The 27,941-nt window shown below is 35.9% G+C and overlaps 1 protein-coding gene across 1 annotated transcript; it reads right to left on the reverse strand.

The window, feature by feature from the left end:
* Window positions 1-1,096: 1,096 nt before the first annotated feature.
* tmc5 (transmembrane channel like 5) lies at window positions 1,097-27,746 on the reverse strand. The gene is made up of 21 exons (XM_059341487.1): window positions 27,624-27,746; window positions 26,939-27,125; window positions 23,218-23,426; window positions 22,134-22,211; window positions 18,669-18,785; window positions 17,840-17,942; window positions 16,894-16,975; window positions 15,297-15,557; window positions 14,017-14,159; window positions 13,698-13,842; window positions 12,645-12,797; window positions 11,059-11,225; window positions 9,559-9,634; window positions 9,375-9,472; window positions 9,178-9,273; window positions 8,960-9,035; window positions 8,279-8,412; window positions 6,506-6,679; window positions 4,031-4,109; window positions 3,828-3,920; window positions 1,097-1,822 (listed from the first exon to the last, which is right to left on the reverse strand). The coding sequence occupies exons 2-21, from the start codon at window positions 27,010-27,012 to the stop codon at window positions 1,352-1,354; spliced, it is 2,829 nt and encodes a 942-aa protein (XP_059197470.1). The 5' UTR covers window positions 27,013-27,125; window positions 27,624-27,746; the 3' UTR covers window positions 1,097-1,351.
* Window positions 27,747-27,941: the final 195 nt, after the last annotated feature.

Genomic DNA, 27,941 nt, shown 5'->3' on the forward strand with positions numbered 1-27,941 from the left:
ACCCCATTTATGGATTAATAACTCATACTAGGGCTGGGCGATATATATATCGATATAAAAAAATATATCGATATATTTTTTAAAGTTGTATGGAATTAGACCATATTGCATATGTCAATATAGTTAAAAAAAATAAAATATTTCTTTATATATAAATGCTGCCCTTACTAGGGTCTGTCATATTTAGTTCTTTTGTAATGTTCGGTATTCTTTTCTCAAAAATCAAAAAGATTGGCCGACTTTATTTCATTGGCTTTTTTATTTAAGATATTTTTCTATTTAAATGTGCACTATAAGGAGCTTTGATTTAAAAAATAAATGTAAAAAAAGTACTTCTGTTGTATGCTGTATTATAATGCCATTATTAACACTTATATAGGCTTATAAACACACAGTAATGTTAATAAGCATCTTGTAAGGACTTACAAGGGCCTTATTACTTGTTAATTAATGGTTATTACAAGGACCTTAATATAAAGCGTTACCAAAAATCTTTATATATAAATACTGCCCTAACAAGGATTTGTCATATTTTGTTCTTTTCTAATGTTAGTTATTCTTTTCTCATATCAATATATTTATTTCAGAAAAAGATTGGCCTATTTTATTTCATAGGCTATTTTTATTGAAGATATTTTTTATTCTAAATGTGCACTTTATGGAGCTTTGATTTTTTTAAAAGGTACTCCTGTTGTTATACAGTATTAGGTAACACTTTACAATAACCAACTAAGTGATGTTTATAGACCGATTATTAACCATTTACAAAATGCTATCCATATTTAATCTTTAAATGTTTTAAACCAATTTCTTAAAGGTATATGAATCATTTCAAAATCATTAACATACTTAATATGGTGTTTAAAATGTTATAATGAGTGCAACCAAAACTATTAATAAACTATTAATTATAATTTAATTGTTTGTTAATGATAAAATAACGATAAACTTACATTAATATACCATATATTTGCCATTTATAAATGATTTAGTTAGTTAAACATTAATAAAAATATATATTTACCATTCTAAATGGCCTATATACAGTTTATAAATGCTGATTAAACATTAATAAACTATCTGTTTACCATTTATAAATGATGGTTATTGTAAAGTGTTACCCAGTATTAATGTTCACTTAAATAAACGGTTTCAATAAAACTACTTATATGTCATATTTGGCTTTGACTGAACATTTGCTCTCACTTTGTGATAAAAATATCAGGATATATATCATGTATCAATATTGAGCCTAAATATATCAGGATATAACTTTTGGTCCATATCGCCCAGCCCTAGCTCATACAGATTCATCTATGGGTGACAACAGAATTTATAATCTGACAAACACTTAGTAACCATCATCATACTCATTCTGGGCCTGTTGCCGTGCCAACATGGCCTGTATGAGAGCGCTGGAGCCTGCAGGAGCTTGGTTCTGATGCCTGTCCTCCTCCTCTGCTCTCTGTCTGGCTTGCATAACCTGCATCATAACACTTGACACAGAAGATGGTGAGTCATGTGCATCATCTGCTCCGTGTCTGGCTTGCATCACCTGTGTGACGGCGCTGGATGTGCTGATAGAGCGCTCAGAAAATCCACTGCTGTAGTATTCATCCCTCTCTTGAGCCTCGGCCCTCTGCCGGGCCTGCATGGCCTGGATCAGAGCGCTCGGGGTGGAGATGTCGGAAGGAACGGGCACTCCACCAGCACCGCTTCTCTCTTCGTCCTTTTCAAGCTGCTGGCGGGCGAGTAACGCCTGAACCACGGCGTTTGAGTTGGAGTGACCGCCCGAGGGGTCGTCTGAACGCCGTCTGGTGTGCTGAAGAAGAGGAGAAAGGTTGATAACAAATCTCAGAATGAAAAGGTGATCAATTTGTATGGAAGAATTATCCTATCTTTATTCAAGAGCGTAGATTTTCAGTTTGAGAGCATAATTTGTCTTTCTCGTGCTCAGATTTGTTCTCCACATGCAACCTGGGATCACAGAAATCCGTGAAATAGCCACGGATTTGCTTAACTCAAAATCCGTGGAATAGCCACGGAATCGCTCAAATTTCCGCTTAACTGACACGGATTTCACTACAATGCAAGTTAATGACAGTCATATCCCGTGGCTATTCCAACATACAAAGTGATTATGTACATTCACTGAGTGAATATTTAGAAAATAAAACATATATTTCTCGCTAGAAATGTGATCAAAATCCATTTTTATGCAGAAACTAAGTCAAAATATTGATTTTTCACTAAAAATGAGAGAACTGTCCGCCATGTTTTTTGTTCTGACCGCTGGGACCTTGAAAGTCACGTGACTGGGGTGGTCCGTAGCATAGTGGGTTACACATGCGCCCCATGTATAGAGGCTACAGTCCTCGCTGCGGTGGAGCCGGGTTCGAATCCGGCCTGAGCTCCCTTTGCCGCATGTCCTCCCCTCTGTCACCCCCTTTCTATCTGTCTCTCACTTTCAATAAAGCATGTAAAATGCCAAAAAAATAATCTTTAAAAAAAAAAGAAAGTCACGTGACTTGGAACAAACCAATAGCCACGGGATATGACTGTCATTAACTTGCATTGTAGCGAAATCCGTGTCAGTTTCACGGAAATTTGAGTGATTCCGTGGCTATTCCACGGATTTTGAGTTAAGCGAAATCCGTGGCTATTTCACGGATTTCTGTGAGACCATGTTGCCTCATGCTCACATTTTGCACTCGAACTCTTCTTGGACACAAACATTTCACTCGCACTCAAATATGTCCTGTGTGCGCTCAAATCTAAAGTCTACGTGCTCAGATCTCAACTCTGCGCTCTCAAAACTTTTGTGCTCGCACCCAGAACACGCACGTCCTCTCAGGTTGAGGTGTCTGCTCAGACTGAACGATGTCCCGCCCTGCGCTTAAAACAGTGTGTTTCACCAGCCAATAGTGAGACAGCTAGATAGTGGCCCGTCTTAGGTGCGTTCCCTCGCCTTTTTGAGCGCTCCGTCGGGGCGGGTATATGGTCTGTTTGTAAAACTGCTTCTCTCTTAAAATACACCAATTTACCATATTAGCCAGCTATTTGAATCGTCACCTATTTAAGACGCAGCATATTTATGTAGAATTAATCTTAAGTAGTCCTAAAAAGAGTTATCGTAGTTTAGATTATATATACACTACCGGTCAAAAGTTTTAGAACACACCAACTTTTCCAGTTTTTTATTGAAATTCAAGCAGTTCAAGTCAAATGAACAGCTTGAAAGGGTACAAAGGTAAGTGGTGAACTGCCAGAGGTAAATAAAAAAAGGTAAGCTTAACCAAAACTGAAAAATAATGTACATTTCAGAATTATATAAGTAGGCCTTTTTCAGGGAACAAGAAATGGGTTAACAACTTAACTCTATGGAGTCTTGGGCTATTTTTTTTCCATTTTTGAATTATTTTCATGTCTTTGTAAGTCATCTTGTGTCTTTTTTTGGTCATTTTGTGTCTTTTTTTAGTCATTTTGTGTCTTTTGGTGTCTTTTTTTAGTTATTTTGTGTCTTTTTTTAGTCCTTTAGTCCAACATAAAATTTGATTTTGAATCTTTTTTTTACTTTCAAAACACTATCATGCTTAATAAAGAATTTTAAATGTTGCAAATGTGCATTAATTTCAGAGTACACTGAGACATTAAACTGCATCATTTTCAATTAAATTCTGGAAAAGTTGGTGTGTTCTAAAACTTTTGACCAATAGTGTATATAGGCTATATATATATATATATATATATATATATATATATATATATATATATATAAATATATATATATATATATAAATGTGAATAAAAGGATCTCTTCAGCAAACCTTTTTTTGTTTCTTCTGTTTGGATTTCTTATCAGGCTGAGACTTCTGCAGGTTCTGGAGTTTCTCTAACAAAAAGGACTTGTCTTTCCCTTCCTGGTGAGAGAAAAAGGAAGAGAGAGACAGATTGACTTTAAAATGCAGCCAAGGGATAAACAGGCATGGTACCAAATAAAAGCTAAAGCATAGTGTAAAAACACACTCACATTAACAATCTGCTGTCTCAGTAGACCAATAAGCCGCTTGCGGCCCTGAGTGATTTGCCAGAAGATGTATATAGTCACGCTGAGTAGGAAAATGTGACAACATCAATGACATAATATTGTAAACACACTTTGCATAATGACACAAAGATGTAAAATCATATATAAATACACACACGCGAACCCAAGCTGATTGCACATCCAGTCTTTGTCCGTATGTTTTGTTAGTCAAATGAATGTGAGTAAAGGATCGGCCACATAGTGACTGCTTGGTGTGATGCAGCTTTTATGTGGCTGAATTTAGCACCATAGTTACTCTGCATGGCTGATTTACTGATAATGTCCCAGGAAACCTTTAACTCAACCAACTGAAAGGTTACTGCTCTAGACATGACAGTCTATCACAGTAGTACATACACAACATGCCTAATTATCCATTTTATTGACACGTTACCTTGAGATTTCTTAATATAGTCACAATAAATGAGTAATCTTTTCTTTCCAGACAACACCAAACATTTTGCACACTTCCTTTTCTGTATGGCTCATATTCTATTGACATGTATAACAACATTAAAGCATGTACATAGAGTACATTTAACCAGTTATTATTCAGAGGTGTTTTGTTTTGTTTTTTCTTCCAGAGGGCGTAGCAGGCTCAATTTTAGGAGTATACTAAAGATGCTGCAACAACTTATGGGACATAGTTGAACATCAAAATGGACTTCAGAATGTGCAATAGTAATGTTTTTTTTATATAGTCTATGGTTATGACCCTTTATATACCCTTATAGGTTTCAATGAATAATTAATTAAGTAATTTTTTATTAGATATTTTTGACCAGAACAACTTGACACACTAATCTCTATGTGGCATTTATTATTGACCTGCTATCTCCCCCTAAACATCCACTGCCCACAACCACCAATTCTTAAAAAAAAAAAAAAAAAAGGACCCCGAATGGTAACTGGTTAAGAAACAAAATATCTAAATTCTATCAAAAAGCATTGTCATGACATACTGTCCATGGTCCCCTGAGGATGAATCCTTATGAATTAATGTTTAGTGCTAGTTAGCGAATGTTAGCATGCTAATACTCTAGGATCATAGACTGGAGAAAAAGTGAACATAGCCTCCGGGTCTGAAAAATGAAGCCAATGTGGAAGTTCCTTTAACCTGCATTATTTCTAATGGGCATCAAAGGGTGACTGGCTTCAAAAATAAGCCTTACTGTATAGAAGTCTATGAGAAAATTAGCATTCTTCTTACTTGATTTCTTACCTCAATCAAGATTTTCTTAATGAATTTATGATCTCAATCACTAGTTTCAAGTCTTCTTTAATACAGCATGATGTTAATTTGGTAAATTATGGCCCCATTGAGGGTGTGGCTACCATGTGATTGACAAGTTGCTACCATGGCAAACTGTCAAGGATAGTGACGAAAGGGACTTTATCCTTTCACAGTGTGGTTTTAGTTCATGAAAGTTAATTGTAACATTTTGATAACCACAGAAATGTCTGGTTTAGCATATTAAAATTGCTGAACATGTGTCTGTTAGCATGCTAACATTAGCATTTATCTAATTGCACTGCAAAGCCTGAGAACAGCCTCATAGCATAGCTGTACATTTAGAATTTTTTTCTGCAAATCCAAAACACACTCAAATATTCTGCTGATGAAAATCATGTGATTTGATGAAAAGCTCCAGAACAGCTACTACATGGGCCTTGAGGTGATCTTGTTTTGACCAGATCAAGAGTAGCATCTGAGAAGAATATAACCAGACTAACCAGACAATAAATTATGGTTGTTTGATCTGCAGGCACGGAGTGAGTGAAAATCATAGACTGTATAAAATATGGACGTAGTCTCCGTGACGTCACCCATAGGGTTCTGGAGAGCTCAAATGAAGCTTTGTGGGCGTTCCCACAGTCGCCATTTTGGCAAAGGTGACTCCGCCCAACTCCCCCGGATAATCCAAAAATGGGCATAGAGCTCTCGCTGAGGCGGCCAAAACACGCCCATTTAGCTTGAAGCTACCAAGCTAGCTTATGCTACTGGAGCTAACAAGCTAGGCTACATGCTACATCGGGACGGACAGCTGCCAGCCGGCTCGCTGACTAACACTGCCGTGATGTTCCCGTCTGTTGGTGTCCCAGTTTACACTGCTTAACTCACGGTAAGTTACTCTAAAACTTTACCACAGCAGCTTCAACTTGTTTTAGATATATAATTAGGGTCATTTGAAATACCGGTTTTGTCGAGACTTGCAGTAATGTCGCCAGTGTTACCTTGATAAAGATAACGTTTACGATACTGACATGAGGCAAACATGTTAACCTGAATTTTAATTTTAAATTGAAAACGTGTTCAGCTAAAACTGATCCACAGCTGGATTTTATATGCGCTTACACAATCCATATTGTACACACACACAACATATACACAACATAACACACGCACTATTCACTTACAGGATGATTAGTGAGATAAAAAAGTAGAAGATTTCACTTCGGATGACATTTTGGTAGATCCACACAGCCCAGTCAGAAGTAGAGATTGTTTCCAGACTATCCATCCACACTTCAACCACGCTGAAGGTGTTGTTGAGTCCTCGAAAAGGCCCACACTCCTCTGAGGGAGTCAGTCTTCAGAGGACGACAAAGTGGAAAAAACAAGACAGAGGTTTGGTTTCGGGGGGTATTTGTGCACTTGTGTATTTAACCCATAAGAACCCGGACCTATTTATCCTTGAACGAAAATTATGGGGGATATACCACAGACCAAGTGAACATTTCTGATGTTGTTTTTTTAAAATACTACCCCTAAATGTCAAAGATCTGCGATGTGACATATATGTCACCTTGGGTGTTTATGGTATTTATTTTTTATGATATTTCTTATTTTAATATAAATAAACTCAACACCTTTTCTGCTTACAGAAACACAAATTTGCCCTTTTCTCTGCATCTCCACAACATATATTTAAATTGTGACATTAATAGTGCAATAGTGTAACAACAAATTATTTTTCAGATTTGGTTTTAAGTAACAAAATAATAATAAATCAATAATAAATAAAAACAAATAACAAACCCTAATAGGGTTAAATGCAATAAAGGATTAGAATTGTTAAATGGGTTTAAGCTACTTTTTTAGATTTCTGTTTCCAGTCACACCCAGGGTGTTAAGTATGTGTCGCTTTGGGATTTAATGAGTTAAGGTGAAGCATAAAGCTGAATATGGGAGATTCTAGAGGATTTAAAGTGTTTGTTACACCCGTGGCACCGTGGGTTCTTATGGGTTAATTTTGTTATTGTTGAATAATATTCTTTGAAACCATGTGGTATCAAATAGGGCTGGGCGATATGTCAACATTAAAGAAATATCGATATATTCTTAAATGAGATATGGAATTAGACCATATTGCATATATCGATATAGTTCTTTTTTTTCCTTTCTTTATATATAAATGCTGCCCTTACTAGGGTTTGTCATATTTAGTTCTTTTGTAATGTTTGTTATTCTTTTCTCATATGAATATATTTATTTCAGAAAAAGATTGGCCTATTTTATTTGACAGGCTATTTTTATTTAACATATTTTTCCATTTAAATGTGCACTTTTTGAGCTTTGTTTTTTTTTAGAGGTACTCCTGTTATACAGTATTTGTGTTCACTTAAATAAACGGTTTCAATAAAACTACTTGTGACATCTCATATTTGACTTTGACTGAACATTTGCTCTCATTTTGCGATAAACATTTATATCGTATGTCAATATTCAGCCTAAATACAGTACAGGCCAAAAGTTTGGACACACCTTCTCATTCAATGCGTTTCCTTTATTTTCATGACTATTTACATTGTAGATTCATCAAAACTATGAATGAACACATGTGGAATTATGTACTTAACAAAAAAGTGTGAAATCACTGAAAACATGTCTTATATTCTAGTAAGCAAAGGGTGGTTACTTTGAGGAATCTAAAATACAAGACATGTTTTCAGTTATTTCACACTTTTTTTGTTAAGTACATAATTCCATATGTGTTCATTCATAGTTTTGACGCCTTCAGTGAGAATCTACAATGTAAATAGTCATGAAAATAAAGAAAAACGCATTGAATGAGTAGGTGTGTGTCCAAACTTTTGGCCTGTACTATATATCAGGATATGACTTTTGGTCCATATCGCCCAGCCCTAGTGTAAAAGTTTATAATGGTGAAATAGGTAATGTTGTCATACCTCCAGGCAGTGTATGCAACCATGGACAGGGCTCCCACAAAGCAGGGGAAGAAGAGGAGGGCGATGAAGATTGTTTGCATCTGAGCTGCTCTGCCTGACCGCCGTGGAGGCTGGCAGTTCTGGGTCAGGCTGACCTGGGAACACACTCAAATTAACAAAAACGTAACACAAAAACACCATTTATCAATCATTATCATTGCCGAACCTCATATAAAGTTGACAGAACCATGGGCTCATTTCAGCCTAAACATCATATCTATTTCACTCCATAATGGAGAACATGAGGATCTCATCTGAGCTTTGAATAGCATTGCTTCAAAGGTCATTCAGCATGTTCATGAAACATTCATCAACAGCCGATCCAGCCTGGCTCAAATTACAAATTGTACTGAATGAATTTACTGTGGATTGATTGACCTTGCTTGGAACAGTGCAACCAAAAGGTTGACTCCATAAATTCCAAACCCTACCTGTCTTTTTCCATAACACAAAGTAAAGCATGCTGTCAGTGTAATTAAAGGATTTAAATCAATTATTGAACCAGGTGCACAAATAGGGTAACGTGAACCTAAAACAGTATACAGAGCAGCTTGGGCAGCAGTGGCATTGTATCTGCCTTTGGCTGTATTTCCTTATGGCAGTTCAGTTTACAACCTCTAAACCATATAAACCTGCATTTACCTTCTTTATGTAAAACAAGATGAAAAATTTGAGGATCTGGATGGCCGGTAGCAGAGGAGAGAAGTAGATTCCAATCCTAAACAGAGAAAATAAAAGGGTAAGCCTAATTCAAACAGTAAATTAGCATTGAGACCAGGAGATAAAACATAAATCCTGATTTTTTAAAATGCCATTGAGTTGTTAGATCCTGTAGTAACTGTTGAATTTATTGTCCTTACCAGGCCAGAGTCTGGGCATAGATGATTTCAAGAACATTTCTGGCTACGTCAAACTCTGGAACCCCCAGGCGTGGCAGTAATCTCGTCCCAATCACACTGTTACAGAGAATGATGAATATAATTTAGATCTGAGGCTTATCTACCCCTTTTCTACAAGATATTTGTTAAAGAATACGAACTGAAAAGGTATCACATACTTGCTTAGAAACTCTCCAAAGAAGGATCCCAGCAACAGAAAAAGGAAATCAACAATGACCAGACGATACAAAGCCTGTCCCACCATGGACTCCCAACACTGTGGAGATTACATTAAGAACATGAATGTGCATATTGATGTCTACTGACAAGACTAATTTTGGTATTTAAAGCTGTCAAACATACCGAAAACTTGTTTGCCACCACATTCATCCAGTAGTAACACAAGACAGCCAGAATGGACAGCTTGAGTAACACGTTTCTTGAAGTGGAAAAAGAGAAAAAAAATATTTCAAACATTGTTGATGGTTAGAAGGAATAATTCAATATTTTGGGAAATATGCTCATTGATCTCTTGCCAAGAGTTAGATAAGAAGATTGAAACCATGTTTAATGTGGGTAAGGTAAATATGAAGCTGGAGCCAGCAGTTGGTTAGCTTGCTTAGCATTAAGCTAACCTGGCTCTCTGAAAGTAACACATTTGACATATTAAATGTAGTTGGTTTACCCTTCACAAAAATGTGTAGAAATAACGATAATAACAGGATAAAAATGGCTTGTTGTGGTGTTATGTGGGAATAGTCCTATGCAATGCTAAGCTAAGCTAATCAACAATCCTGGAACCCATTGGTTATTGGTCTAATGACAATTTAGCTTTAAGGACTGGTATTTCTGGGGTTCCAGTGTTGCTAGCAAATATCTGAATAATCAATTTTTGGGCGAAAACTTCCTCTACACAATTTACATACATAAATTGAGATGTGGCATCTACAACTGGATTGTTTCACAAATAGCCAGATTATCTAAATTAGCTAAACTAATAAGAAGCTAAATCATCATGAGACGATTGCCAATGGGCAATTGTGTTTCTAGCCCGCTCAAACTGAGCTGTAACACTTTCTTTAACAACATGATGGTCCAGTTGTCTAAAGCAGTAGTTCTCAACCTTTTTGAGTCGCGACCCACAATTTAACATGCATGTTGTCCGCGACCCCCGCTCACTGAACAGAATCTCGCGCGCACAGTTCAGATCACCCAAAAAAAGAAACAAAATGACAAAAAAAAGGAAACAAAATGGTCAAAAAAGACACAAAATGACCAGAAAAGACACAAAATGACCAAAAAAAGAAACAAAATGATCAAAAAAGACACAAAATTACCAAAAAAGACACAAATTGACCACAAAATGATCAAAAAAAGACACAAAATGACCAAAAAACACACAAAATTGACCACAGGATGATCAAAAAAAGTCACAAAATGACCAAAAAACACACAAAATGACAAAAAAACAAACACGAAATGACCAAAAAAAGACATTAAATGACCAAAAAGACTAAAACACATTAACACATGAACACTTTAACACAGTGGAGACAGAGCTGACTTCCAAAATGATTTGGCGACCCCCAGATATCATCTCGCGACCCCAATTGGGGTCCCGACCCCAAGGTTGAGAATAGCTGGTCTAAAGAGTTTACATTCATATGCAGAATCTTTTTTATAGAGATTTATTGGCTACTGGCTCCAGCTTTATATTGACCAGACAGATATGAGATGATGCCTTCTCATCTAACTCTTGACAAGAAAGCAAATAAACGTGTTCTGCTAAATTTCCTAACTCATTGTAAAATAAAGAGCTAATGTCCTTTAATTCAGAAACTATAGGTGTTCCTGCTTTCCAACCTGACTACCAGAGCGTAGATCTGTTTGCGCTGGCTGGAGTAGTGCTCAAACTTGTTGAAGAGGGAGAAGAAGAGCGGGACGACCAGGTTCATCAGAGACACCACGAAGGGAACCAGGAGAGTCTCTGCCTCCTGGAGCAGAGACCAGTGGGCTGCATCTGTTGACCGCTAGAAAGATAACAGACAGAGTAAGATCGCGATTAACGATGAATACTCACTCAAAAAAAGCCAACTGGGTGTCTGTTACCTTATCCTTAGTCTAACATGTAGCTTCTACTAAATAAAATTATGTTTTGAGGTTGAACAGTTTTAAAACATGTAGTTTTAGCATAAAATGCAACACTTTAAAATGTACTAGAATACTTTATGTTAAAACAACTTAATTCTAATGGGTTAAGATTGCAAATCAATTCTGCTTACAACTCCAGAGCAGTAGGTGGCAGTAATGTGCACATTCCTAATTAGTAGTAGTTCAATTTACGACCAAGGTGGCCTTTGCGCTCCTGTCAAAGTTCCAGTATAAACACAACGCTAACCCGACCCACTCCCCTTCCTTCAGACATGTGCATCAACACATGGCTCATTTGAATATTCAAATGAGCCATGTGTTGATGTGCAGCACAGGTAAGCTAGCGGGACAAGCTGTTTTGATATGTTGTGACTGAAGCATGTGGTAGTATTTGACAGGACTTAACATTTACGTTTTTATAGAAAGAACTATTGATAGGTAATTACTATTATATTAGCCTATTTAAAGTCGACTCGTTAACGTTACCTTTTTGCGTCATGAAAACTAGCGATAGCTAGCTAGTTGATAGCGCTAACATCTTCCTTACCTCAGGGACAAGGGCTCGACATTTAGCTGATGTAAATTTCACCTCAGCAGGTTCCTTTTTTATGGCAGGAGGAGGCATTTCTCTTTCTTTACTCTTAGATGAACTCAGCAGGAGATTAATTTTGCCATCTTTTCAAAATATATGCATTTGCCGTCTTTTCAAAACAGGTTCATTTGTCATTTTCCAAAAAGGTCCTTTCTAATATATTTAATATATTGTGCATTAATGTTTCTTGGTGAATGAGAATGTTAAGGTATTAATCTGAAAGGTAAAACCAGCGTAATTTAACCAAACGGCCTTTATGCCCTGTCATGTGGCCTTTGTGCCCTTAAAATAAGTGTGAAGAGGAAGGCCAAATGGCCTTGCCCCTAAAATGACGAAATTCCAAGCCTGGTTCTGGGAACAAGTTATTTTTTCGAGTGCTGTGTGCAATAAAATGAATGAAACCCTGCGCTGCCAGTAAATGACTTGACACTTACTTTCAGTAAGTTACAAGCTCATGACACATGCTGATGGGGGAGTCAAAGACCAAATACTTTATCATGCCATAAAGTGTTATGATATGCAGGTTCTTTTCACATGCAAAGCAAGGGGATTTGCAACTGAAATTGTTTTCCTGTTATTACTCTCCCAGATGCATCTCCCAGATGGGAAATCGCCTTTTTTTCTGTTTTCTGTAGTCTATATCCAGGAAAAACAATCATTTAACAATTTAACAATAAAACAAAAAATGCATTCTTGACTTGTGTACCTTCTGTTCATACTGGCAGAGATAATAGACGCTAGTTGCACAGCCAACAGCCAAGCTAGTGGAGAGGAGCCAGGAACCCAGATGAACCCCAAAGTGCTTGAGCTTTTCAGAGAGGGTTAGCAGCTCCCTCTGGGCCTTCTCTGACAAAGACTCCTGAAGAGATGGAAAGAGGACAAACATGACGATAATAAATAAATAATGAGCAGGTACAGGAATTAGCATCTGAGAGAGCCTCAAATGTTTTGAAAACTTATTGTGAAAATATCATTTCAGCTACAACTGATTTACTTACTTAACTTAGAGTGGTAACTTGGAAAATATAAAGTTGAAGATATGTACTGTACAGCAAAATCTGTAGTGTTGTTTTTTCAGTGTTGATAATTTTGAGTTGGTGAGTGTTGATTTTGGAGTTGTTTTAACACTTTAGTGATCAAAAAGCTCTGCCAGCGTTGTTACATCACCTGAGTTAGATTCACTTCAGTTGGAGTTGATTTTCAGATTTTGTGACTTGTATGTTAGGCTAAAGACAAAATTCCCCTTTAATGTATCGTAAAAACGAAACAATGAATGTTAATTATCACATGAGTGAACGGAAATAACATGATTTTAGGGTTAAAAATACACTTTAATGTGTCAAAGTAACACAATGAATGTGAAAAACTAACACTCAAAGTGAAAAGGAATAACACGATTTTAGTGTTTAAAATACACTAATACGATGGATGTTAAAAATGAACACTCAAGTGAAAAGGAATAACACAATTTCGAGTTAAAAGTGCACTTATGTGGTGTCATAAAACATTAAATACAATACAATATTAACACATTTCAAAGTGTAACTGTAACTCAGAATCCATCAGAACTATATAAACTCAGAAAAGTGTTAAATTTAACACTCTGTGAGTTGAATTAACACTCCCAATTTTGCTGTGTAGTGTATATTAAACATGTGATTCAGATTTGCTTGTTTCAGATATAATTCATGACATGTATCTTTTTCTTCACTTGGTGTCTTGCTCTACTAAATGGAGTCTGTAACAGAGTAATAGTCACCTTGAGCTGGACTCGTAGATTGTTCTTGCGCTGTTTCACTGCTCTCTCATTAGTAATACTAAAATCCCAGCTGCACAGAAGCTGCCACGCACTGTTGGAAGATGCGTCTGCTAGTACATAGTTTTTCCTGAATGAGCTGGCCATGCTGCGTAGGGAAAAAAGGTAATATGCTTGTTTTTAGATACAAACTTTAGGCGACCTGCAGGCAAAAATTGGGACAAATAAACAAACCTGACTTGAGATCAGAAGGGTAAATTCAAGGAAATGTACAATAAACCCCAAATATTGTAATCTGCATTACACAGACCATTGGACTGACCTGAAGATAAGTGCAATTGCACACAGAACCATGTAGACTGCAATGGTAAAGAAATAGGCCAACTGCATGTTGTAATCCACCAGACCCTCAAGGGTTCCATTGCTGTAGCCACCGTAGTACATGACGGTGTATTTGAAGTAACCCTGGAGAAACCCAAACACAGTTACATTTTTGCTGAGCGTCTATATATTGATTAGACATCCAATAATATATACACTACTGGTCAAAAGTTTTAGAACACTCCAACTTTTCCAGAATCTTAATGAAATGATGCAGTTTAATGTCTCAGTGTACTCTGAAATTAATGCATATAACAAATAAACAACTGAAGTTAAAAAATAAATCATAGAATCAATTTAGAAAGGAAAATGTATTCTAAACTGTTGACTCATGGAAGTAGCACCTTAACAGATAGAACAGCTGAACACACTCAATGGAAATCAAATATTCTTCAGAAAGTTCTTCCCAACTCTGTTGCAGAAGTTCCCTTAAATGTGGAGCAACTTGTAGGTTGTAAGTGATCAAGAAAAGTTGGGACACCTTTAGGAATTGGTAGCAACTTAGCAACTTTCAAGGCTTGATCAACCTCTATTGCTGCATAACTGCTTTAAGTTTTTAACCCATTTCTTGTTCCCTGAAAAAGGCCTTTTTCTATAATTATGAAATGGACATTCTTTTTCAGTTTTGGTTAACCTTACCTTTTTATTTACCTCTGAAAGTTCACCACTTACCTTTGTACCCTTTCAAGCTGTTCATTGGACTTGAACTGCTTGAATTTCAATAAAAAAAATTAAAAAATTGTGGTGTTCTAAAACTTTTGACCGGTAGTGTATATACACACACACATACTGTATGTATTTACATATGTATAAGAAGACTCGAAACTTACGAAAAGCTTTACTGGCGTAATAAATCAAGTAAAAAGTGGAGTTATTTCTCATTGATACTCATACAATTGGACTTACTTTTGGAACCAGCAGAGTCGCCCCCTGCTGGCCATTAAGAAAAGCAGCTTTTAAGTATATTTTTGTGTTTGTTTTGCTTTTCAGACCCAGAGCTTGCTGCTTGATATTGACACATCCAGCAAGCACAGAGTAATATTGATGTTCATTTCGGCCAGTTAACAAATGTACGTCAAATAATCTCTTCATTTGTAGCTCTCTTTTGTTCTCCATTAATAAAATAGCTGGCTCTTTGGCAGTTAAGTGCTTTACTATGTCCACTGGGGAGTGTTTATTCTAAGTTTTTTTTTGTACAGTGTGGTAAGATCCTCCACTTACAGCTCCAGTCAGTAGCTCCAGTCCTCTGAAGCTCACATTCTGGGGTATGTTGGGGGAGTGGTCATAAACAAGCAGCGGGATGGTGATGAAGCCAAAGTTGACCAGGAAGGAGAAAATGTTGAACATGAGCAGCCACTTGAGGAACAGGAAATAAGTGAGGACACCAGTCCCAAACCTGCCCCCGATCTCTTTCATGATGCCTTGCCACAGCTCCAGGGTCTGCCTGGCTGACCTCAGACTGTAGCCACACCTGCGGAAAGACTGAGAGAACAGCTGGTGTTATGTGTGCTACACAAACATAGGTTATGAATCAGATAACTAATTACTTGGGAGCCCCCCCCTCTAAAACTGTTTGCCCTCCCTGTGTTTATGTCCTTCTGGCTAGCTTATTGCTTCATGCACTGGGGTTAGCCAGACGTCCATGCTGACATCTTGGGGCCAATGGCTAACCTTTACCAAGTTGCTACGCATGCTGAATCTTTAGGCCGGACACTGACAGTCCTAAAAGGCTTTTAAATGTCCTGTCCGGCTGCAGACACAGCCTTAAGCCCACACTCATTTGTCCTCCTTTTAAGAAAATAACAAAAAAGGTCCCTCTTTTGACATGTTACCTTGTACACTACTGGTCAAAAGTTTTAGAACATACCAACTTTTCCAGAATTTAATTGAAAATGATGCAGTTTAATGTCTCAGTGTACTCTGAAATTAATGCACATTTGCAACATTTAAAATTCTTTATTGAGCAAATCACATTTTATGTTGGACTAAAGGACTAAAAAAAGACACAAAATGACAAAAAAAAAGACACAAAATGACAAAAAAAAAGACACAAAAAGACACAAAATGACTAAAGAAAGACACAAAATGACTTACAAAGACATGAAAAGAATTCAAAAATGGATTCAAGCTGTTCATTTGACTTGAACTGCTTGAATTTCAATAAAAAATTGAAAAATTGGGGTGTTCTAAAACTTTTGACCGGTAGTGTAAGTTTAATACTTATTTGCTAAAAATGTGTGTCAAAAAAGCTGTGTTGTTGTGTCAGGGATTGTTAATTGTATTTGTTAAATCCTGCACTTCTTGTTTGTTAAAAATAAGGACCTACTGTCTACTTTGTGATCATAATGAACATGTGTCCAAATAAAAATATTTTAAATTAAAATAAGTAATTTCGTTGGTTCCATTGGCTAATTTGAATATTCAAATGAGCCACGTGTTGATTCGCCACAACAGGCTGTCAATCAAGCTCTCAGACTGAAAGTCTGAAAATGCCAAACGAAAGACCTCCTTTAACCCGGAATGGGCAAGAGAACACGGGTTTGTTACAAAAAGTAAGAGGGATGAGTTTAATTTATTTTTGTACATTATGTCTAAGTGATGTAGATGTGAGCAGCAAAGGCAAAGCAGCTATCAGAGACATGCTAGCACTGACTAGCATCGAGCTAATCGGAGTACAACTCTGCTTAAAACCAGATCATACCAAACAAATATCTGTCTGAGTGTCCCATATATGCAAAGTGTCCTCCTTTTTGATGTGAAGGAAATGTCCACCCTAGTACAGCACCTTTAAGTATGGCGCTGCATAATGTTTACTTACCAGTGACATATTCTCTGAGAAATCTGCAAAACATGTGAACTGGCGAGATTTCTTGGAAGACTTGAATGCCAGCACTTGGCTCCTGTGGAGGTTATTAAGAACATAATTAAGTGTGATAATGACATTTGTACCTATAAAAAAAATCTATATCTCCTGATAAAATACATTAGATCAGGGGTGTCAAACTCTGGCCCGTGGGCCAAATTTGGCCCGCAGTGTAATTTTATTTGGCCCGCGAGGCAATACCAAATTATTATATTATTATTAAACTGTAAAAGCTGACCCGCCGGTATTATATATACGGCGCATTTACCGCTAATACTAGATTTATTATTGTTATTTTATTTTTAAATGTATTAACCTGTTGAAAAACTTTATTTTGATATTTAAATCAGAAGGATGCAAATAGAAAATAGGCATACGATTGTTATTTAATTTGTATTTAATAAATTAATGACATTGATGTGTTTTTTATTAGAAATTTGATTTTGCATGTCTGCACTATTTAGTTATATATTGTATGTTTATAAGCGTTGCTGGTTCCATATTTAATGTTAAAGCAAAACATGTTTGGTATATATTAAAAGGTTTATTTGTTCAATGTTGGCCCGCGATTTTATTCAAGTTTTAAATTTTGGCCCATTGTGTATTTGAGTTTGACACCCCTGCATTAGATGAAATATTACACAACATCTGAAAAACAACCTCTGGACTTTGTCATTTTATCTTGTGTAATTTACCTTGAAACAAGGAAACAGTGTGTGCTATATATATGTGTGTTTGCACACTTGTATGTAATGTTTGGTGCTCTACATTGCAACACAATACCACTTTGTCTTTGCACACAAAACGTTATTTTATGGTCTTCAGCAGAGTGTAATGGTTAACTCGGTGATACTGCCGAAGAGAGCTTATCACCTTTAAGTGCTTGTCAGTAACAACCCACCTGATATGTTTCTTCTCTTCAAAGCTCATTGGAAGGTCCCGAATGGCCCGAATTCGGTCCCGTGTTGACAGGGCAACCAGCTCCTTAACCAGGTTCTGTTCCTCTATATCACACACAAGATGCAAGACAACCCTCCCTGTTATCTTTACACAGATTACCATGCAGAATGTAGATCAGGTGTCACACTTCACATCACACACTCAAAAAAAGCAAACTGGGTGTCTGTTACCTTCTCCTTAGTCTAACATGTAGCTTCTACTAAATAAAATGATGTTTTGTGGTTGAACAGTTTTAAAACATGTTGTTTTAGCATAAAATGCAACACTTTAAAATGTACTAGAATATTTTATGTTAAAACAACCTAATTAAATTGCTGAATATAATACTGTGTTTAAAAATTATTTATTTCCTGAACAATTACAATTATGTTCATTTTCATATGATAAAGGTAATCTTTTAGGCTAAATCACTTAAACCTAACTTTGTTTTGTTTTGTTCAGCACAATTAATTCATGTACTTCACTATTTTAAAAAGTAGTTGTAAATATCCTATTAAATAAAGTAACTCTTAATAATGTCATACATGTTTAAATGGCCCAAGAAAATTATGTTAGTATGTTACAATTACCCTTACAAATCTAGTTGGACTGACCCCTGGTAATTAAGTAACAGTAACGCAAATACATCATGTTGACCCGACATATTTACATTTTGTTCACTCAACAGAACTGTTTCTCGCTAAATTAAAGCATTTTATTTAGGTGGAAATAATTTCCATAATTTTATTTTGTTCTGGGAACAAGTTATTTTTTTGAGTGCAGGCTCTTACCATTCTCCATTTCGTTCCTGATGGCGTCCTCTGTGAAGGCTGATTGGACAGGATCATCGTTAGGAAACATGCTCATCCTTCTCATCGTCATTCCCCTCCATCTCATCGTCATGTTACCTGGACAAATAAACATGAACACTCAAAAAAATAACTCAATGGATGAACTCAATTAAATTGGGGGCAGAATTTCCATCCAACAAATATATGTAGCCCAAACTCAAAACAAGTGCATAAATGCAATAGAATGTATTTGAGTTAATGTAGCTCACTTTTTTACATTTTGGTCGAACTCAAATTAAAAACATGTATACTACCGGTCAAAAGTTTTAGAACACCCCAATTTTTCCAGTTTTTTATTGAAATTCAAGCAGTTCACGTCAAATGAACAGCTTGAAATGGTACGAAGGTAAGTGATGAACTGCCAGAGGTAAATAAAAAAAGGTAAGCTTAACCAAAACTGAAAAATAATGTACATTTCAGAATTATACAAGTAGGCCTTTTTCAGGGAACAAGAAGTGGGTTAACAACTTAACTCTATGGAGTCTTGGGCTATTTTGTCCATTTTTGAATTCTTTTCATGTCTTTGTAAGTCATTTTGTGTCTTTTTTGGTCATTTTGTGTCTTTTTTGGTCATTTTGTGTCTTTTTTTAGTCATTTTGTGTCTTTTTTGGTCATTTTGTGTCTTTTTTCACTCATTTTGTGTCTTTTTTCACTCATTTTGTGTCTTTTTTTAGTCCTTTAGTCCAACATAAAATGTGATTTTGAATCTTTTTTTTTACTTTCAAAACACTATCATGCTCAATAAAGAATTTTAAATGTTGCAAATGTGCATTAATTTCAGAGTACACTGAGACATTAAACTGCATAATTTTCAATTAAATTCTGGAAAAGTTGGTGTGTTCTAAAACTTTTGACCAGTAGTGTATGTATTGTATTTAAATTGAGTTACGTCAACTCATTTATGTCAAGGAGAGCTAAAATAAAGAAATTGTGTTCGTTCAACCTAAAAACATAGAATTGGAAAACTGAAACTCATTCTTTTTGGGTTGAAGGGAAGGACAGGGGAGTAAATTAATACATTTTAGGTTACACTTCTTAAACTACTTTTGATTTGATTTTAATTGATATATATTCATTAGACAAACAAAACATTAATGTGTCACATCTAAGAAGGGCTTGAATCATTTTTTTGAGTGAAGAGAAGAATGTGTTTTGCTAATCAGCAGCGATTGGCAGAGTTTAGTAATTAATTTGATATCTGAAGGTAAACTCTGAGGCAGATAGGAAACACAGGAGCAGGGTGACAGTCATTGAGGTTGGCATTTTAAATGTAACTCAGCTGATCACACATGCAAACAATGACTCAGTTTGACAGAAATTTCCTTTCTTCTCTTTATATTTTCCCATTGACTACAGCACATAAAGCCTGTGTGTTTTCCCTACTGTAAATAAACTGATTTAAAGTACAGCTGATAGCAGTATGAGGGTGCTACCACTGACTTTACATTATCTTTACTCTGATTAAACCTATGATATTGTAGCTGTTGGCACGACTACTGTGTTACTAAAGTGACTACTGCTATTCAGAGGTAGTACATAACCAATATAGCTTTCAAATTACAGTGTAATAAAGATGTATAAGGACAGTCTATTGCCATGCTAGCAGCTCTGTGAGTCTGTACTTAGGCCAAGCGGCAACCTCCTGGTCTGGAGAGTAAAGCCAGTGCAGAAAGACTGATTATATAGAAGTCTATGAGAATATTACCCTACTGATTTATTACCTCAGTAAACATGAGGTAATGAGTTTATGCTCTCAATTACAAGTCTCAAGTCTCCTTCAATACAGCATAATGTCCATTTTGTCATTTCAAGGTCCCATTTATAGTAAGATATAGCCTACAATAAAGTATAGTAAGCTTTAGGGCCTGGATACGTTGAGATTGTTATGTCGCTACTATGGCGCACTGTGTGTTTTCGTCTTCCATCTTTGACCCTTTCACAGTATATTTTCAGTTCATATCACTTAATTGTAACATTTAAGGCGCCTAGAAATGTTCTTCAGTGTTGAGTTGTACTAAAAGACACTCTATGGAGACAGCTGTTTATTTCAATTACGCATACATCTTGCTAATTAGCTAGCACTAGCATTAACTGAAACTTAGCATCGTCCATCGACCCCAAATTTGGTCATTTCTGCCTCCAAAAAAATCAAGATTGCAATGGCCAAAATATCAAACTGAAGGTTTCAAAAGTCCACAAACAGATGGTTGATGTCAAGGTGACTACATCCACTTCTTTTGTACAGTCTGTGACTAAGACAAAGCGATGCTTTGAGCTTGCTTACAAGCAGCATGCTTACATGCTCACAATAACAATGCTATTCGGCTAATGATTAGCATAATTAAGGAGGTTACAATAGTGATATAATGTTTGCCAATGTTACCATATTCACAACCCTTAGTTAAATGCTAATTTGCTTTAAAAGCACGGTACAACTGTGGCAGATTTTAATGTGACCAAAGTACTGAGCAAATTCAAATTTTGATCTGAAGACAGTGCTACACAGAAAGTATCACAAATTAAGAAATTATCACAATTTATCCTGAGCAACATATGATTGTTTGCAGCCAATATCCAATAGCTGATGTGATATTTCAGTCTGGACTAAAGTGGTGAGCCAGCAGACACAGTGACAGATAAACAGGCATCAGGCAATTCTGCTTTCAAGGATAAAAAGGTAAAGAAGTCTTCATGATGAAAACATAAGCTGAAAGCTAAATATATGGTCAGTTATTGTAAAGGGATTTATGTAGAACACAGTATATACTATATACAATGTTATATAAGACTGTACAACACCTGCACAATCTGAACATTTTTGCATATAATCTGCACTCTGCACATTCTCCACTTAATTTGCACTAAGTTGTATATAGTATATTATTATTATTATTTTGTATATTTTGTATATTGTTAAATGTCTTTTCTTAGATTGTTTTTTATCTTATCTTAAAATTGTGTGATTTTCTGCAGCTGTAACAAAGAAATTTCCCCGCTATGGGATTAATAAAATCAAATCTAATCTAATCTAATCTAATATATACATCCTGAGAATATTAAATGCTCAATTATTTCTTTTACAGACAAATTTGCACAACCTCCAGATTAAAAAAAGGTATTCCTCACAACCCCCATCGCTCTGTTTTATTTTCTTGGCCAACTTCCTTGTGAATTGCTGCAGTGCGGAGCTTCCATTAATAATTATCCAGTAGGACTTTGCTTTGTTGTTGATAATTAAAGTCAACAGGTTCCCATAAATGTCACATTTATTTTAAACTATTATCTTCTAATGCACTTAATAACATACTTGTATGTGTGTGTGTTTAGCGATAACCATAGCAACAGTGTGAGAGCTTACAATAACGGTAAAAAGAAACCGTGGAGTAAGATCAGTTTAACTATTACCTGACATCACAGAAGGAAGGCGAACAGAATGGGCTCGATCATATTGAGAATCAGGCGGGATCTGGAACGTACTGTGATCTGAACAAAAGTGAGGAGATTGAGTGTCAACACAAGTATCACTTAGCAACACATGAAAGTGACAAGGAAGTTGAACAAGTAGTCAACACAGACTAATGCAGTTTAAACATCATAATGTAGAGACAGACTTAGTAGATAGATAGATAGATTACTTTATTCATCCCCGAAGGCAAATTCGGTTGTCACAGCAGTCCGGTATTCAAGTACAATAAAAATAAAATACAATAGAATAAAATAAAATACTGAGGTAGCATAAATAAAAACAACAATAGAAAAAAACACAGAATAGAACAGAACAAGGACGCTTAAGAAGTTAAAAAAAGCAGATCAGTTGCTAGGATGGTTGACAAGATGAAGGTAATTATACTGATGATATGATGGCAACAATGCTATAGTGACTAGACGGTATATAATAATAATAATAATACAGTATATAATATATATAATATAATATAATATAATATGATATGTAATAATAAATAATAAACAACATAAAAAAAAATGAAAAATATAAATAAAGTAATTATAAGTAAAACAATATAATTATAAAATAAAATAATATGATATGTAATATATAATAATAATAATAATAATAATAATAATAATAATAAATAAATAAGGCTGGTAAGGCCGGTATTATAATAATAGTAGTATATTATAGTATATAGTAATAATAGTAATGGCAGCAACAGTATATAATAATAATAATAATAATAATAATAGTAATAATACAGTACATAATATATATAATATAATATAATATGTAATAATAAATAATAAACAATATAAAATAAAATGAAAAATATAAATAAAGTAATTATAAGTAAAATAATATAGTTATAAAATAATATGATATGTAATATATAATAATAGTAATAATAATAATTAACAAGGCCGGTAAGGCCGGTATTATAATAATAGTAGTATATTACAGTATATAGTAATAATAGTAATGGCAGTATTGTTTTATAGTTTCAGTAAGCTCAGTTAGAGTTGGTCTACTCACTGGCGTCATGCTGCCATGAAGGACTCCCGGGGCGTGTGGAGATGAGGCCCATGGGGATACTCTCCCTCCCCCTCCAGCTCTCCTCCTGCCAGCCCCCCCAGGGCACTCTCCCTGCAGCATCATCGCTGCCGGTCTGACTGTGAGAGTAATGCCCGTCTGCCCTCTCACTCCTGGCGTAGGGGTTAGTGTGGTTGGCTTTGCTGGAAAATCTGGAGACCAGACAGAAAAAATGATGTCAACGTGAATGACGGAGGTCAGTTTGTTTGTTTGTTTGTTTGTCAGTTTATGATACCTAAGAGCAGCTATTCTCAACCTTGGGGTCGGGACCCCAACTGGGGTCGCGAGATGATTTCTGGGGGTCGCCAAATCATTTTGGAAGTCAGCTCTGTCTCCACTGTGTTAAAGTGTTCATGTGTTAATGTGTTTTAGTTTTTTGATCACTTGTGTTGTTGTTTTTTGGTCATTTTGTGTTTTTTTATTTTTTTTTAATTTTGTGTCTTTTTTATTGGTCATTTTGTGGGTTTTTTTGTTTTTTTTTAATTTTGTGTCTTTTATATTGGTCATTTTGTGTTTTTTTTATTTTTTTTATTTTGTGTCTTTTATATTGGTCATTTTGTGTATTTTTTTTTATCATTTTGTGTATTTTTTTTTATCATTTTGTGTATTTTTTTTATCATTTTGTGTATTTTTTTTATCATTTTGTGGTCAATTTGTGTCTTTTTTGGTCATTTTGTTTCCTTTTTTTTGGTAATTTTGTGTCGTTTTTTAGTCATTTTGTGTCTTTTTTTGGTCATTTTGTTTCTTTTCTGGGTGATCTGAACTGTGCGTGTGAGATTGTGTTCAGTGAGCGGGGGTCACGGACAACATGCATGTGAAATTGGGGGTCGCGACTCAAAAAGGTTGAGAACTACTGCCTAAGAGCACTCTGTTATCAGTTTAAGAAAGTCATGATCATTATCTGTAAATTAGTGTCATAAATACAGTACAGGCCAAAAGTTTGGACACACCTTCTCATTCAATGCGTTTCCTTTATTTTCATGACTATTGACATTGTAAATTCATCAAAACTATTAATGAACACATGTGGAATTATGTACTTAACAAAAAAGTGTGAAATAACTGAAAACATGTCTTATATTCTAGTAAGCAAAGGGTGGTTACTTTGAGGAATCTAAAATACAAGACATGTTTTCAGTTATTTCACACTTTTTTTGTTAAGTACATAATTCCACATGTGTTCATTCATAGTTTTGATGCCTTCAGTGAGAATCTACAATGTAAATAGTCATGAAAATAAAGGAAAATGTGATGATGATGGGTGTGTCCAAACTTTTGGCCTGTACTGTATGTATGACCAATAAGCAGGTGATGTAGGTGTGGACTCTAGTCCTGAGTCACACTTGAATCACAAATTTCATCACTTTAGACTTAACTTAACCCATAAGAACCCACGGTGACGCGGGTGTCACAAACATTTTAAATTAAAAGTGTGTTTTTCAGCTACAGTAGCTTGAAAAGAATGAAATTTGTTGTCCAACAGCACTATTAAAGTCACAATTATGATATATGTTATGGAGATGAAAACAAAAAGGCAAATGGTTATTTGTTTTTATTTATTATTGATTTATAATTATTTTGTTACTTAAAAAGAAATCAGAAAAATAATTTGTTGTTACACAGCACTATTAGTGTCACAATTTTAATATATGTTGTGGAGATGCAGAGAAAAAGGAAAATGTGTCTAGTTTATTCATTTAAAAATAAGAAATATCATAAACATAAATACCATAAATGCCCAATGTAAGGTATATATGTCACATCACAGATCTTTGACATTTAGGGGTAGTATTTTTTTTTTTTTAAAACATCATAAATGTGTTCTCTGTGGTCCACTTGGTCTGTGGTATATCCCCCATAATTAATCTTTAAGGATTACTGGGTCTGGGTTCTTATGGGTTAACAAAATAAAAAAGACTTGAAAATGGTCTTGGGTATTAACACCAATAAGTGTGTTTCGACTGAGTACTTTCTGAGTACTTCCTGCAAAGCGGCCGCGTGGAACTAAGTAGGAGGCTACACCTACTTAGTTCCCCTCAGGTACTTTTGTGTCCAAATGTGACAACAGATCGATGCGGCAAGCAGCGTTGCCAACTTAGTGACTTTTTCCACTATATTTAGCGACTATTCAGAACCCTCTAGCAACTCTTTTTGCAAAAAAGGTACTAGTAACAACTCTAGCGACTTTTTCTAGTGTTACTGGAGACTTTTGGAGACTCGTTACTCTTCTTAACGCCGTCCCAAAGCACTCACAAGCGGCCCAGCCCTCCCACAACAGTCTCTCCCAGCTGCAGTCAGAGCAGGAGATGTTAACCCCTCAGCATCCAGTTTGCACCAGTCTGCAAATGAGTCACGCATGCGTGAATTGCTGCTCAGCATCGGCTCAGAAAGTGAGGCAGGTACTTTCTGAGCTGCTACCTGAGCTGCTAACCGGTGAAGTTGGGCGGACTTGAGACTATAAATATATGCTACCTTCAGCCAAGTCCTGGTAAATGCTCTATGCTAGAAGGCACATTCCCATTCAAATCAACATAGGTTAGTCAGAGGGACGAGGATTTTTACAAGGAAACATCACGCCAAGCTGCATTTAAAAACCTGGCACTTTATTACCACCTTCCTTATCAGCTAAAAGGGAACAGGAAATTCTAAATTAAAAAGACAGTTTGCAGAATCAAACCATTAAATTATAGCCATTTGGATTAAATGTTTAGGGTTAGGGTTAGGGTTACATAATAGTTTAAATAAGGCTCCTAATGATTAATCTGGCCACATTCAGAATGTATTATTACGCGATGTGGCAGACAACCTTCCTTATAAAGTAAATTGTGGCAGTAACAAATCAAACAAGCAGTAGTAGCCCAAAAAAAAAAGTAAAATTGAACAAACTTGTGCTTCATCTACACACTTTTTTCACAGCGAAAGAAAGCAGCTATCCACAGATAAGTTCCAACTTTGTTCGGCTCATTTTCTGTAACCAGTGTAGAAGGAAAGCATGGTGGAACTAGCAGGCAAGCTAACAAGCTATGTTAGGTAGATAGTTTGCTAATTCCTACATATTTTCATGCTAAATGACCACAGTCAAAAATGCAATGCCTCTCCTATGGTTGCACTTAAAAAACTTGTTTAAACAAACCATAAAAAGCAGTCATGATTTTTATAAATGTAGTATATATTAATACTCTGTTGTTAAATGGCATTACATGGTGTGAAGAGCTTATTATCACTTGTTATGGATTTGAAACTCAAAGACATACGCAAAACAATGACTTGGACCTTCCTCTTCTAGGGATTTAATTCTACAAGGAAGTGCAGGATTAAGTTTCTGAATGGAGACCAATTGAGTAATGTTGTTGTCTTTGAACTTTACTGTAATGCTTTTTAAGGAACTGATTCTTGAGAGATTAACGTTCTTTCCCAAAAGATAAAAAAAAAAAATGAATCCCTCTTACAGCCCTGATAAATACCACACAGCTGCTGTTCCTTGGGGACATCCTGTTCAGTCTTTCTCATGCCCTTTGATTACAAGTACAAACAACACAAAGCATTCACTCAGCCACATTCCTTGATACATTAAAATAAGGGAAGCAGATTTTTCACGATAAATGATTCACTGATGCACATTTGAAGACAAAACCACATTTTATGTTATCATATTACCACAAACCTTCTATCAATCTCCAGAGTCTCGCTGTCATGGTAGGCAGGGTTGAAAAATCCTCCGTTGCTGTAACTTGTCATGAGATTCTTCAAATCGATCCTTCTGCTCTTCTTTGGAGACAACGACGATCCTTCAGCTCACCCTGTCGCAGTCACTCCTTTATATGTTTGTGTAGTCCACTTCCAGTAATACACTGCAACAAATGTGCTCTTTAGATGACTATAATAGTGCGCTGAGTTATCATAGGAAAGATAAGAGTACATGCCTTCATTACATGTTTCATGTTCAGGCTTCAGTTGCCTGCTGTAGCCTAAACAAGTAGCATGTTGAGGTGAAGTGCTCAGAGTGACAGCTACATTGTAGCAGGGAAGCATGTGCAATTTAATCTCCTGGACCCATCCTCATCTGTCCATCATTAATTCATACATTAGGTTTGGTTTCCACCACATGTACTGTCACTCTAATGGATCTCACACAGAGCTACTGAAGGATGGCAGGGGAGGAAAATCTGAATAACAATGAACCAACAAATCGACAATAGAAGTTAGACAGAAAAAAACTAATTAAGTGGAGCCACAAATAGTGTCAGTGTGGGATAATGGGCTGTCATATAATTATTATATAGTGCAGTTAGTAAAAAAAAATCTTCATCAACTACATTCTGCTCTGTTCTCAAACCTTAATTGCTTACCTGGTAAAAGTGTTGTGATGGTGAGAGAATATACAGAAGAAAGTCCAGAAAAAGTCTGTAGAGTTGGAGAAAAAAGTCTTGTACTCTTTATCCCAGAAGCCTGAAGAATGACCTGTGAATCAGCCTAACAACCTCCGACAATGAGATAAAACGAAAGGCTACCAGCTACCAGGAAGTGTGTGTGTGTGTGTGTGTGTGTGTGTGTGTGTGTGTGCTGAGCTTATAAAGGTAAAAGTCCACCTCTTCTCAATAGGCCATGTAAATCCCATGTGTTCTCTTTATCTTACGACAAATATAATTAAACCCCTAAGGTTGAAA

This window comes from Centropristis striata, chromosome 1, assembly GCF_030273125.1.
Source record: "Centropristis striata isolate RG_2023a ecotype Rhode Island chromosome 1, C.striata_1.0, whole genome shotgun sequence".
Lineage (NCBI taxonomy): Eukaryota > Metazoa > Chordata > Actinopteri > Perciformes > Serranidae > Centropristis > Centropristis striata.